Below are 15,087 nucleotides of genomic sequence, written 5' to 3'. Positions count from 1 at the left end.
TGAAATTAAATGAAAAATGAGTTTGGAATTTGTAGCATTTTCACTAGATATATTAATAAACAGTGGCAAAAAACGGCAACAAATTTTGAAATAAATATGAACAATGAATGTAATTATTGATCAACTGAAGTAGAATGAGTAATAGATTCATTAAAAATATCATTAAAGACGTTACTTTAGACTTATTGATTACAAATTAACAAATTATGTTTCTAAATCTTCTTGATTTTAGGTCTCAAAATTAGTTTTTTCTAATAATGTTTAAAAGATAGATGAAATTTGACGTTTCGACTTTCCTTTAAAGAGTCAAAACGTCAAATTTTATCTTTCTTTTAAAAACTATCAATTTTGAAATAGGAAAGACCTAAAATATCAAGGAGATTTAGAAACATAAACATATCAAAAGGCATAAGAAATAAGAAATTGAAAACATTACCAAACTATTCTAAACTAGCTGTACCCACGTCTTCTTTCACGTAAATAAGGGTTTATTTCATAAACTCTTATTATAGATTACCATTACCAAGGTTAAATAGAAACAATGTTTGATATAAACAGTTCAATATATTAAGCACTTAACTTAAAAATCTCAAAACATAATATATATACAAATAATAAGTATTTACAATGCCTCTTTATATACAACGTTGGACGTTTTGTTTGTCGGGATGTATACAAATAATTTATTCGCTTCACTCGCTCGGGAGTGAGAAGCAGTTTACACCAAGGTCCGCCCCTGAAACGCGTAGAGTCTGCCCCTGTGCTTTGTTGATAGTCACATCCAAACACCCGCTCGCCGCACACTTGGGCAAAAAGGTCCTATACCTGGCAATAAATCGGTAAATATATGCCAAAGTTGATTATTATTAATAGGATGTGTTCTTACTACAAATAAATCTCATAGTTAACATTTTGAGTTTTATTTTAATTCAAAAAGATACAGCTATTATATACAGAAATTTTCCTGGAGCACTCATCCTGATTATGTCATACTGGTGTCAAGATAACTTCGCGTCCACTAAAACTACTTCACCTGACATAATTTGTTTCTCAACCTACTTCTCAAATACTTTCGGAGAGATATTATCATCATCTAACACTTTTGAAGATTGCGTTTGTCCAGTAGCTCTTAAACTCATTTGAGTGGCATGATTTAATATTTTTATTGATGTAGATTCTGTGAATTATTTTGTTTTTAGTCGTTTCGTTCGCTCGAAACTACATTCAAATGGAATTTCTGGGCGAATTTTTTCCTTTTAGGAATCTCTATCATCTAACACTTTTGAAGATTGCGTTTGTCCAGTAGCTCTTAAACTCATTTGAGTGGCATGATTTAATATTTTTATTGATGTAGATTCTGTGAATTATTTTGTTTTTAGTCGTTTCGTTCGCTCGAAACTACATTCAAATGGAATTTCTGGGCGAATTTTTTTCCTTTTAGGAATCTCTATCATCTAACACTTTTGAAGATTGCGTTTGTCCAGTAGCTCTTAAACTCATTTGAGTGGCATGATTTAATATTTTTATTGATGTAGATTCTGTGAATTATTTTGTTTTTAGTCGTTTCGTTCGCTCGGAACTACATTCAAATGGAATTTCCTGGCGAATTTTTTTCCTTTTAGGAGTCTCTATCATCTAACCCTTTTGAAGATTGCGTTTGTCCAGTAGCTCTTAAACTCATTTGAGTGGCATAATTTAATATTTTTATTGATGTACATTCTCTAAATTATTTTGTTTTTAGTCGTTTCGTTCGCTCGGAACTACATTCAAATGGAATTTCTTGGCGAATTTTTTTCCTTTTAGGAGTCTCTATCATCTAACCCTTTTGAAGATTGCGTTTGTCCAGTAGCTCTTAAACTCATTTGAGTGGCATAATTTAATATTTTTATTGATGTACATTCTCTAAATTATTTTGTTTTTAGTCGTTTCGTTCGCTCGGAACTACATTCAAATGGAATTTCTGGGCGAATTTTTTTCCTTTTAGGAGTGTCTACATCTTCTCTTATTGTAAATGAAGTTGATGTATCAAGCCACTAAGCATTATTTTTGAGAAACTTTTTTTCTATCTTGAATGCTTTCATCCAGCGTGATTTAAGATGTGGTTTGAAAAATGATAAAGTTTTATTTGAGCGCTTTAAAAGCTCCTCACTTTCACATTTCGTTTGCTGCATTATTTAACCTTTTAAATAATCACATTGTTCATCACTTGCATTTTTATTTGAAATTCTGAGAATATTAAAAAGTTCTTTACTTGAAATAAACATAGTGTTTGATTTCGTTCTTGAAATAAAATAATGATAAAATAAAAACATTCTTACACTATCTTATTTCATCGATACACAGACAAAAATAATAACATAAACTTTTCTGCAGATATAATTTTATTAAAATGTTGCTACATACCTGACGTCGAAGATTCCATATTGAAATTCAAACAGAAACTATGAAATTATAGCTTTAAACACACAAAAAAAAATTCAAAATTAACGATAACATTTACCTGTGTTATAATAAAGGGGATATTGGTTTTTCCAAAAAATTAAGAAATTTGGGTCTTCTTTACTAATCACTTCTTCGATTTATTGCCAGGTTACGCTCAAGTGACTATATTTTAAGTCTTGTACCATTACAAAGTTTGGGTGGGCTTAAGTTCCGCAATAATATGATTGGAACTTCTTTTTTCAAATGAGGCGCGCACAAAGAATTTAAAAATTCCACTGGGTAATTCGTCGAGTCGTCTTGCTCCATAACTCGGTTTATGGAGACATACTCAACAGAATCTCCTTCAATTTTGTGTAGTATCTGTCAGTTTACATCGGCAGCTCGATCGTTTTGAGGAGTCATATGGTTCTTTCGTAAAGCCAAGAGCTTGCGTGAGAAATTTCAATTTCATTGCCATAAACAACGGAAATGAGGTCTGGTCAACCACTCAACCCTACGGCATAAACTATCACGCAAAACGATTTTACCGTGGTATCTGACCTCGCCAATTTGTAGCCACAGGAACTTCTTAAACATGCTTTTATTCTATCCCCTCTTGTTCTTCGAGGCACAACTGCCTAAAATCTCCACAAAAAAGAAATGTGACACCACCCATGAATTCCTCACTTTGTCGTATATCTTTTAATGTCCACTCTACTGTCCTAATTTGTGTGAAACATTGTGTGTACTGTTTTTCCTCCTGGTAGCAAGTCAGATGAAGCAACCGCGAGAGCTATTTTTCCTTGTGTTCGCACATCTGCCAGGTGATTTTTGTAAGAAAAGTTTCCACTGTTCCCCCAGGTGCATCCAAGAACAGAGCATTCCCTGCGTTTTGATCAACGCTTTGGCAAACGCGTTCAGATACTGAAGGAATATTATAAAGAAAAAATAGCAAAATCGGTTCCGCTGTTCTCGACATTTGCGTTTAGCAATACATTCAGCGTTTCATTTTATATTATAGATTCAGCAATGTTCAAACTTTAACAATGATATTTTTTTGGGTTTTACAAACTATTAAGGCATTTCATTACGAAAAATTAGCCTAAAGAAAATGAGAAAATTCAAAGAAATAAGACAAATTTCAACTTACTTATTAAACAACCGGATTTTTCGTGAGAAAATATTCGTAATCTATATCAACCTCCCTTGTCATTTTTATAAAAAGAATCTTTACATTTTCTCAATAATTTTTTTATATAAAGTCAATTGTTCATGAGTTATACAGATTTACAGAAAATTGAGGCATCAGCGAGTGGTTTTCTCCTTAGACTTTATCGACTGAAACAGTCCCCTTTGACAGGATTGTAAAATATTAGATATCCTCCAATATATGTGATGTTACAATAAATTATGACTATTGATATAAAAGAGATGTGCTACTATAGGCTTTAAATGTAAAAATTATATTATTATTATCATTATTAGGAGTAATAAAATCAAAATATTTATCGCGAATTAAATTTAAATAACTCTTGTGTCATATATTTTGTTGGATAATATATTTTATAAAGGAAAAATAGATATTTGTTAAAATAAGTATGGTTTTTTGTAGTATATTAATTTAAATGTAAAAATAATAGTGTTATACATGTTATTAATAAATACATTTAAAATATTTTCCTCATTATTTACAGTTGTCTCCTCAGCGCGTTTTGTATACCTAACGTCTCAATACTAGTATGTTTCAAAAACGTTCCTTTCCAGATATGATTTATTTCAAACTAGGAAACATTCACACCAAATTTGACTTTAGTATTAGAAATGCTTTCGAATATCTAATTAACCGATGCGCTTATGATTTTCTAGCTTCTCAGAGGTTTTTACGGGAATAGGTTTTCGAAATTTTTAAACTTGTAACTCAAACAAATTTTGAAACGCGAATAACTCGAAAACTACAATAAATTCGAAAAAAACTGCTAGGACAAAAAATGTAGAGCACAAAATTTTCTACAAAAAAGTTTATTAGATATTTGTTCCTAACCTCAAAATTTTCAATATAAAATGGGTTTATGCACTCAAAAATATTTTGAATCGCGAGTAACTCGAAAACTACAATAAATTCGAAAAAAACTGCTAGGACAAAAAATGTAGAGCATAAAATTTTCTACAAAAAAGTTTATTAGATATTTGTTCCTAACCTCAAAATTTTCAATATAAAATGGGTTTATGCACTCAAAAATATTTTGAATCGCGAATAACTCGAAAACTACTATAAATTCGAAAAAAACTGCTAGGACAAAAAATGTAGAGCATAAAATTTTCTACAAAAAAGTTTATTAGGTATTTGTTCCTAACCTCAAAATTTTCAATATAAAATGGGTTTATGCACTCAAAAATATTTTGAATCGCGACTAACTCGAAAACTACAATAAATTCGAAAAAAACTGCTAGGACAAAAAATGTAGAGCACGAAATTTTCTACAAAAACGTTTATTAGGTATTTGTTCCTAACCTCAAAATTTTCAACATAAAATGGGTTTATGAACTCAAAAATATTTTGAATCGCGAGTAACTCGAAAACTACAATGAATTCGACAAAAACTGCTAGGACAAAAAATGTAGAGCACAAAATTTTCTACAAAAACGTTTATTAGGTATTTGTTCCTAACCTCAAAATTTTCAATATAAAATGGGTTTATGAACTCAAAAATAATTTGAATCGCGAGTAACTCGAAAACTACAATGAATTCGAAAAAAACTGCTAGGACAAAAAATGTAGAGCACAAAATTTTCTACAAAAACGTTTATTAGGTATTTGTTCCTAACCTCAAAATTTTCAATATAAAATGGGTTTATGCACTCAAAAATATTTTGAATCGCGAGTAACTCGAAAACTACAATAAATTCGAAAAAAGAACCAAACAAAAAATGTAGAGCGCAAAGAAGTCTTGAGTTATTTTTTTGTTGGAGTCATTATTTCTCCTTCAACGCCGAAAGCCGGAGCATCCGTTCGCGAATTCCCGCCAGAACGAATTCAAGCCAAGTTACGTTCCAGGCACATATGGAAAGTGCTCTAACTCTTGGAAAACTACATTGTTTTCAAAAAATCAAAATGCATAATGGTAGTTAAGATCTTTATTTTCTACTCGGGTAAGTTAACATAAATGTGGACTGGAAATTTTCGAAAACGTTGCGAGATGAAGAAGTATATTCGCCATATAAGTACTTGAAGTTTCAATGGATATATTTCATCACTCGACATATAAAAAAGCAAATCCACCGAGAGATTTGTCGTTCGTGTTATTGTCAATATTTTCTTGATTCGCTATTGAGCAGTTTACCCTATTCTCAAATAAAATGTTAATAATGTGCAAAATTTTGACAAACGCGCAAATAAAAACTCGAAATTTTAAATATATCAATCAAAGAAGAACCAATCGTAAAAGACAAATCATTCATCACATCGACAATACGAGCTCTCACACATCAGTAAAACAAAAACGTTTTTGAACAGTCAAAACATTGATGGGTCATCCACCATACATTGTTTGGCACCCAATGATTTTTTTTTATTCTCGCATATTTGAAAATAATTTTCGAGGTCAACGTTTTTCTACAACCGAAGAAGTGGTTGATATATTCAAATCACATGCTTTGAAAAAAATGCTTCGACAATTGAATTAAACGCATGCATCTTAACCCTCTGATAGGCGCATTATGATTCGTATCCTGGTCGGACACAATTCATCTGGGACTGAAAGTACATTTATTATTATCTTATCCGAAAGAGAAAGGGTACAAATTCGAATTTGAAGTTATAAAGAAATATATGCTTAATATAAGACTACTCAGTAAGCAGAATTCTTGTGGGTGAGGATGCTCCAAAATCTGGAAGAACAGGACTAAGCGACGATACAAAGTTAGATATTTTGCTGTCATTAGAAACGATCGTCACGCAACTATAACAGTAATTGGCCAACAACAAAATGAACAACTATACCCACACAAAGTTCAACCTGTTCAAGAAATTTTAGGGGAGAAATTGTATTTTTAGACAAGGCAACGTTTTGTGTAAGTGGTACAGTGAATCGACACAATTCTAGCTATTGGACTTGGGGAAAGCCCCACTGGAAACAATCAAAACATACCCAGTGCCCAGAAAAAAACTATGTTAGGGAAAGGTTCGTTGGTTCTTATTTCTTTCGTGGAAATTTAACAGCTGCGCAATATTGAGAATATCTTCATGTGGCAATGCTTCTAATTGCGACATTGCCAGATCCACATAATAGGGAATATCTAGTTGTCTACAATAATATTTTTTCTTGAGCTTATCTGATGTTAATATTATAAAATCGAGTTCTTATGAAAAGAAATTAGATTCTTTAATAATCTCTCAACTCTTCGTAGAATTGCCAATCACTCCTTAGTACCTCAATCAAGTAAAGTAATCCGATGAATTTCTTGAATTCAGCTACCTCTGTGACTACAAGTCTCTAACTCATAGAAAGCTGGAAGCTCTGCTCTCTGTTTGTGAAACACAGAAACTTGATACGCCAAAAGACATATCACTCATTTTATAGATTAAATGCGCCCGACTGAAGGTTAATGGAGAATATTTTGTAAAACAATAAAGCCGTATCCAATAATAAATATTTATGTTTATTTGTCTATCTCAAAACTTGAGTAGCAGCCCTCGTATAATATAGATATATGTGAAATTAATAATAAATCTAATGACCCTAACTGTGATTAATACAAATCAATGTTCTCCAAGTTCATGGCTACGTTAATTTTAGGATGATGCAAGTTAATATAATACTATGAAATCGTGTCTCGCTTTGGAATCCTATGACTTTATATGAGTCACATATATTTCTAGGTCACCTGCAGTAGCGGGTGATACATAGAATTTAAATTTATTATTGAAAAACCTTTTTCGATACGCATTTAGACATTATGTACATCTATTTGGCACCCTGGGCAATTCCACTAGTCAGATTTGAATTCAAAACTATTCACAGTTCGAGTAATGTGTATACAGAATGTAAATCGGTGCCAAATGCGCGTAAGGAATGTCGTCACAGTTTGCCGCACGCAGATATGCTGCTAGGCCACCTAAATGCTAGCGAAAACGCGAGAAAATGGTTAGGTTAGGTTAGATTAGGTTAGGTTAGGTTAGGTTAGGTTAGGTTAGGTTAGGTTAGGTTAGGTTAGGTTAGGTTAGGTTAGGTTAGGCCCTACACTTTCCTGGACCTATATAAATAAACAGTAACGCCATCGCGTCTGTGACATTCTGTATAAACATTTCGCACTCGAACTGTGATTGGTTTTGAATTCGAATCTAACCAATGGCATTGCCCTGGGCGCCAAATAGATGTACATAATGTCTAAAGTCTTCAAAAATAATTTTAGCGTAAAAGTTTTATATGGGAATGTAAATTTTCATATCTTGGATAAAGCCTCTTGTAGATGTAGTTGGTACAAGCCCAATATTTCGAATCATTATACAATATAATTTAGAAATATAGAAAATATTTCGAGAATTCCACATTAATATCAGTATTACAATAAAATAATAATATACTCAGGAATACTTAAAAAAACTCATCACATAACACCCTTTGTATGATAATTTATACTTGAGAAACATTTTTAACAAGAAGTAATGGATCTAAGATTATTTTTATAATTATAATTTATTTAAAATCATTGTTAACGAATTCTGCAACATATTTTCACTTGTCTACATTAACCAGCATTAATTAATATTTTCCATAAGTTTTTCTTCAACTATATATATCTGAAAAAAAATTTGTACCCGCCTATGTTAGCCAGCTGTAGACTTTTCAGAATTACTGATAAAAAAATGTGAAATCAGAATGGATTTATATATAGTTTGTAACTTCCACATTGAACATTATTACATTTTGTGTACATAGATTCAAAAATGAGTGACTCTGTGAAAATAATATTAAGTGTTTGTGAAAAATTAGCAAAAAAACATAACCTCAATGCAGAAATACCCTATAACAAATTTAAACCACGAGCGAAACATTTTGGAGGAATGGTTATTTTATTTGGAGGAGGTCTATTGGCGAATAGAATAGGTTTGTTACCTAGAAGATTTGGTTTAGCTGTACCAGTTGTTGGATTCATAGGTAATTACCTGATATAATAAAATAACTGCATATAAGTATTTAAGTATGAATCATACATAGTTCTATATGAACAGTTTCTATAAGAGGAAGCCTTTCCGACTAAGGAAGACAGAATGACAACGATTTCTCTATCCTCCGAGGTTTCATCTTGGTTCTGCGAATTCTTAAGCATGCGCAGTATAGATAAAGTGTCTCGAATGAGAGAGAGAAAATCAATATTGTCGGCACCGTAACTTAGGAACGTTTTTTCCTATAACAACTGTCCATATAGGAGTATTACATATATGGTATGAATGGTGTCAGAAATTATTTTGTGCTGAGCCAATCCACAAATATCTACGAAGTATGTTAAAAAATTATTTTGAATTTAACAAAAAGTTACAATAATCAAATTAAGTAAGTATTCAGAATAATTGAATAAGTTAACCAAAACGTTTGATTCAATATCATATAAGTAAACATAATTTTGAGATTAATGTAAAAATAATATTATATTTTATCATATTTTCTTAATTTAAATTTTTTCCGTATACTTTTTACTCTTTAATATGCTAAACGAAATAAATATATAACATAATTATAATTGATAGTGATATATCTGATCTCATAAATAATATAATCAAATAATGACCCTCTCCCTCCAGATTTTTCTATTAAGTACAAAAAAAATGTTTGAATTAAAAACAGTTGTTGATTTCAAGAAAATTATTCAAAATTAATTACTTTATTCATACAAGAGAATCTAGCTTCCAGTTTGGAATTTATCAATATGAAACCCTGTAATTATTTTTTAAATTCTAATTCAAGTTTTAAATTATCTGTACTTATTTGGATATGGAGTCTGCTGGTACGCAGATGACTTAGCGATAATTGAGGTATTAGCTGATGGTATCGTATGGAATCAAATGCAATTTGCCCCAATAATAGCTTAGAGAAGGTTTGTTAATGAAGGTCTGAGCATAAACCTCTTAAAGACCACGTTAGTTCCATCCACTAGGAGAAAGAAAAACCCTCAGATTTAACGGGGTCTAACTTGCTGTTAAGTCAGACAATGGATATCTCAAGGAGACCTTCGATCAGAGTGTACTATTTAAGCCATAAGGCATGAATTGCTTTGTACAACTTATGCAGAATGGTCGAAGAAGCATGGGGCTTGAAACCCAAAATGATGAACTGAATTTACAAATTCAATGTGCGATCTATGATAAGCTATGAAGCTTTCACATGGAGGCCCCAAAAACAAACACCAAAATTGAAACAAATCTAGATAACAGGCACGATTCGGTCATATCCTACGGCAGTACTACAAGTCATTTTAGACTATCCACTTTTGAGGACCTTCATAAAAAGTGAAGCAATAAAGGCATGCAAGGAACAGAACATGAAGCCCGGCGACTTGACTAGGTATCCCAGCATTCTAAAGGAATGGAAAATACCCATAGATATGATCTGTCTTTCCAACTATGTTCTACCAAAATCTATAAAATTATAATGAAAATTCGAAAGCTATTGAGTCAAAACTAGTATGGGACTGCATCGAAACTTTGAACTCCGTAAAATTACTTTTATGTGGGTTCCTAGCCACACTGTAGTACACAGCACTAAACAATCATTTGGCGAAAAAGGGCAGTACAATTCCTTTCATAGGACCACAACCTTTCATAGGTTTCCCAAAAAGCCATCAAGTCAAAGTCAAAAAAAAGTTGGAAAACGAAAAGAAATCTCAGGTTTGAAACAATAGAAAAGATTTTCTTCCAAGTGGTGTCAGAAGGCCCTTTAATTGAATAAAGTTGATCTAAGCCGAGTTACTGGTATGCTCACTGGACATTGACTTGTGATCTACCATCTGAAGAACATCGAAGAAACTCTTGTCGTTTCTGTAAGAAAGCAAAGGAAACCACAGAACACCTCCTCTGTAAGTGCGAGGCTATCCAAAGACAAAAATGGCGCTTCTGAATAATGTGCAGATTCGCATGTGCGATGGCTATCATACTTGTATGTGATTTGAATGAAATTCTCGGAATACTGATAGAAATAGTTATAAGCAGAATTAGTGTTTTTTTTGATATATGATTGATTACATTTCATTTTTTAGGGTACACTGTAATAAAATCTTTAAATCGAAATAGACATATTAAAGCAATTGATGATGTTATCAAGAGTTTATCAACATCCCAAAAAATTGAATTAGCAAGTGCTGTTGGCAATATTTTGAAGAAAAATACAGGTATTGGTTCTTTAGATGAGACTGCCATTTTAGAAGCACTTGACCCTTTGACTGAATTATTCATAATTAATGAAATTGTTCAAATATTGAGAGAAAGACTGTATTTAGATGTATGTCTTAGTTTGTGATTAAGTATTAAATTAGTTTTTTCATATTTGCGTTTATATTTTATTTTATAAGAATGAACAATAACCTTCAAAGTTAAAATTGTTAATGATAAATTTTGTACACAAGCAATAGATAAAATACATAACACTGCTTGGTAGAAGATTACAACCAGGACTTCTCACCATTGGAATAAAACGAATTCTGGAAGGAATAGGTCGAACTGGTGTATTTAAAGAAATATAGAAATTTGTATCGATAGCCGAAATTGAATTTTCTTTATAAAATATCGAATTTTTCCATTTAAAATTGGTCAAGTTACTCTTAAAGCTTCTGTTAGTTTTTTACTGGAAATGTAATTTCATCTTCTGGTTCGTCAGTTAAGAATAGGTAAAATAACAAAATTCTTTCCCTTAGTAAAGAGGAACAATTAATAAAACTGCAGATTGTTAAGTGAATTTATTTACATATTAAAATAAACGACATAAAAAATTGTACATTACATATACATACAACCACTCAAGCTTACAACCATAAGCTCTATGTTAACGGGAGAAAAATAATTACAACTTTTTTTATAAATGTACGTCTATTCACACATAGTAAGGAAATTTATTGATTACTTGATTCCCTTGCAAAGTACCATATTCTAAGATCAAAAGTAAAAAAAAATTTGCTTTGGATTTGTAAACCAATTAAAAGTATAAATAGTATTCGCATTCAACGTGCATATGTTGTACAACCTAGTAGTCCAAGAGCTGGTGAACCCTCCGAGTAACCGGTCTTCCTGTAAAGTTAGAAATTTGTACACTTGCTAAGGGCAATAGCTTGGACCTGGCGTCGTCAGTCTTGCACGTCATCATTTTTTAAATTGTGAAATAGAGTAAAAAAGATCATTTTCCAAAAAATATTCATCCATTATTTAGCAGACAGTTTCCCAAAACCCACTGATTAAGATAAGCTTGTTCAGTCGACGATACAACTATTGTGAAGTATAACGAAATTATTCGTCCAAGTTCTGACGAAAACGCATCTAAAAAACGACCTTAAGCTTAGCTTATTAACAAGTGAAATGTGTAATATGTGGCAAGATCTTCAAATCGACAATGACCACCTTATTCTCGAAAAAAAAAAAATATATTTCATTAAAAATTTCATTCGTTCACAACAATGTGAATCTGTGGATGGAAACAACTTTGCACCTGTTTGAACGAAAGCTCAAAGTAACAACGAAGAATTCTAAAATTTGGAATTATCAGTTTTCATTGGCGTTTCAAGCGATATCGACAAAGATGGAAAATATTCTAGAATGAGAAAATAAAAATTTCACTCGTTCTCGACTAAATTCCAGTGAATCGGAACGACTTTACACCTGTTCGGTTCCATCAACGGTCTAACTATACGAACCCAAAAAACGTGGTCCCCAACCGAGCCACGTATATGGATCCTTCCCGCTGTTTTTCACTGTTAATAGACTAAAGGTCTTAAGGATTCGACGAAATTTGAAGGAAGTAGTTTTGTATTTGTGTAAGAAAAAATTATTACTACATACTTTTGGAATCTATTGACGTAAATCGTGAAGACGGTGCTGTTCTATTATGTTAATAGAACCTAAAGTTTGCAGTGGACAAATTCCAGAAGGATGTTTTATATTTTTTTATATACGGGGACAATTTCTTTTTATTTTTTTATAATTTATTTACAAGATGTTGTGGTCGTTTTTATAGAAATTATTTTTAAGAATGCTTTCTATTAGTTTACATTCTAGAATCCGAATAATCTAAAAATCCGTTGTGTATATAAAGGCGTTTGTTTATTAGCAAGTAATGGTAAAAAGTGAACAACGAATTTAAATAAATTAGTGAATAGTTAAATCTGAGTGGATAAATTAGTGAATAGTTTAGTGTTTTTAGTGTAAATGAGTAAGTAGAGACAATGTGTATAAAATCACCGCACTTTTAATAACAGTTTAAATAAATAAAATAATTCCATTTGTTTTGACTAGATGATGTTGAAAACCTATATTAAAATTCAAATTAGTTTCGTTACAACAATATAGTACATTGCAACAGAATCCACAAATGTATAAATAGTTTTTGAAGTTCCATAATAGCTCTAAATTGTTATACATGTCAGATTTTTTGAGTTATAGATATGATTTTTTTGAACATTACAATCATTTTCAATTTAGTGCCACATTATAAACGAATTGTATACTGCATTTACAAAAAAGATCCCGCTCAATCCCTATGGAAATTGGATTTCGGTCAATTTTTTTCTGAAACACAATGATAGTTCAAAGCAAGCTGATTAAAAGTCTCAATGGGCACGAATCCCCAAAACTGCTCCTGAAGAGTAGTTTCGAAGAAAGCCGATTTAGAGTCTCAATAAGCTAGAGATTCCGCAAATACCTCTTAAGTTCCCCAAAATTACCCCTGTTAAGTATCATAAGAGAAGGGATTTCGACCAGTTTTTTCTGAAACTTAGCACAACGATAGTTTGAACAGTCTGATTGAAATCTCACAGGGTCGTCAATGGGGTAGGTAAGTTACATAAGTAACTTGAATCAGTGAATTAAGTCTAGATCTTTGTGCCAAATTTTAGAAAAACTGACGAAAAAGCCGCTCCTTATGGTATTTAAACTTTCCAGCGGTAGTTTTAGGGTTTCGTGTCCATCGAGACTATTAATCAGTTTTCTTTGATCCATTATTATGAAAAGTTTCATAAAAATTTGTCCAAACCCCTTCTCTTATGGTACCCTTGGACTCTTCAGGGGTAGTTTTGGAGGTTCGTGCCTATTGAGAGTATTAATCAGCTTTCTTTGAACTATCGTTGTGCTAAATTTCAGAAAAACTAACGGAAAGCCCGCTCTTTATGGTACTTGAACTCTCCAGGGGTAGTTTTAGGGTTTAGTGTCCATCGAGACTATTAATCAGTTTTCTTTGAAACATTATTATGAAAAGTTTCATAAAAATTGGTCCAAACCCCTTCTCTTATGGTACCCTTGGACTCTTCAGGGGTAGTTTTGGAGGTTCGTGCCTATTGAGAGTATTAATCAGCTTTCTTTGAACTATCATTGTGCTAAATTTCAGGAAAACTAACGGAAAGCCCGCTCTTTACGGTATTTGAACTCTCCAGGGGTAGTTTTGGGGTTTCGTGTTCATCCAGAATATTGATCAGTTTTTTAACTATTTTTTTGCCAAGTTTCATAAAAACTTGTTCAAACTTCTCCTCTTATGGTACCCTTGGACTCTTCAGGGGTAGTTTTAGAAAAACTGACCGAAATCCCTCTTCTTATAGTATTTGAACTCTCCAAGGGTAGTTTCGTGTCCATTGAGACTTTTAATCGGCTTGCTTCAAACTATCATTATGCAAAGTTTCTGAAAAAATTGTAATAATCATGTAGCGAGTTACTTATTAAATAAACTTTCCTTGAACTTTTTAAACAATTTTATCAAATGTTGAACATTATAAAAAATTTATAATTGTATTGAATTACTGGAGTGGATGGATCTTATTTACAGTCATTTTTTTCCTTTATTAACTCCATTGCTATGAATTTACATCTAAGCCATGGCAAAATAAATGTATAAATAAATAATTACATCACATTATTTAAATTATCATAAATATCTCTCTCTCTCTCTCTCTCTCTCTCTCTCTCTATATATATATATATATATATATATATATATATATATATATATATATATATATATATATATATATATATATATATATATATATATATATATATATATATATATATATATATATGACTAAACAAAGGTAGTAGGGGAATTCGTTTCTGAAAACAAATTTTTTTTTCGGGGGTAAAGCAAAATATTAATCTACATATAGAAAAAAAATTCTAACAAAGTTTGAGCTCTTAATATCAACTTTAAGTACTTTCAAAAAAAAGTTTTTTTCAAATTCTTAATACTTACTTTTTACAATAATACAATTTAGTTTGATGGACCTTCACCAATTGGAGCAGTTTTTGAAAAAAAGTTATTTCTCCTATTTGTGAATTAGTTGGAGTTACACAAAAAACTCTAGAGCGAGTTCGAAGAGCACAAAATTCCCCAGAAGGTCCATCAAACTGATTTGCATTATTGTAAAAAGTAAGAAATTAAAATTTGAAAAAAATTTTTTAGATGCACTTTAAATAATAAA

At 31.5% G+C, this 15,087-nt stretch overlaps 1 protein-coding gene across 1 annotated transcript; it reads left to right on the top strand.

Annotated features, from left to right (window-relative positions):
* The first annotated feature begins 8,258 nt into the window (after positions 1-8,258).
* LOC130441880 (uncharacterized) lies at positions 8,259-14,551 on the top strand. The gene is made up of 2 exons (XM_056775705.1): positions 8,259-8,579; positions 10,675-14,551. The coding sequence occupies exons 1-2, from the start codon at positions 8,369-8,371 to the stop codon at positions 10,932-10,934; spliced, it is 471 nt and encodes a 156-aa protein (XP_056631683.1). The 5' UTR covers positions 8,259-8,368; the 3' UTR covers positions 10,935-14,551.
* Positions 14,552-15,087: the final 536 nt, after the last annotated feature.

The sequence above is a fragment of the Diorhabda sublineata genome, chromosome 3, assembly GCF_026230105.1.
Source record: "Diorhabda sublineata isolate icDioSubl1.1 chromosome 3, icDioSubl1.1, whole genome shotgun sequence".
In the NCBI taxonomy this organism is placed as follows: domain Eukaryota; kingdom Metazoa; phylum Arthropoda; class Insecta; order Coleoptera; family Chrysomelidae; genus Diorhabda; species Diorhabda sublineata.
The sequence above is the reverse complement of the archived record's forward strand: the minus strand, read 5'-3'. Positions and strand labels throughout refer to the sequence as shown.

What these genes read in the sequence shown, in the direction of transcription:
- LOC130441880 (XM_056775705.1), top strand. Translation starts at nt 8,369, where the DNA reads ATGAGTGACTCTGTGAAAATAATATTAAGTGTTTGTGAAAAATTAGCA. An exon ending in ACCAGTTGTTGGATTCATAG is followed by an intron (nt 8,580 to 10,674) that starts GTAATTACCTGA and finishes TTCATTTTTTAG; the next exon opens with GGTACACTGTAATAAAATCT.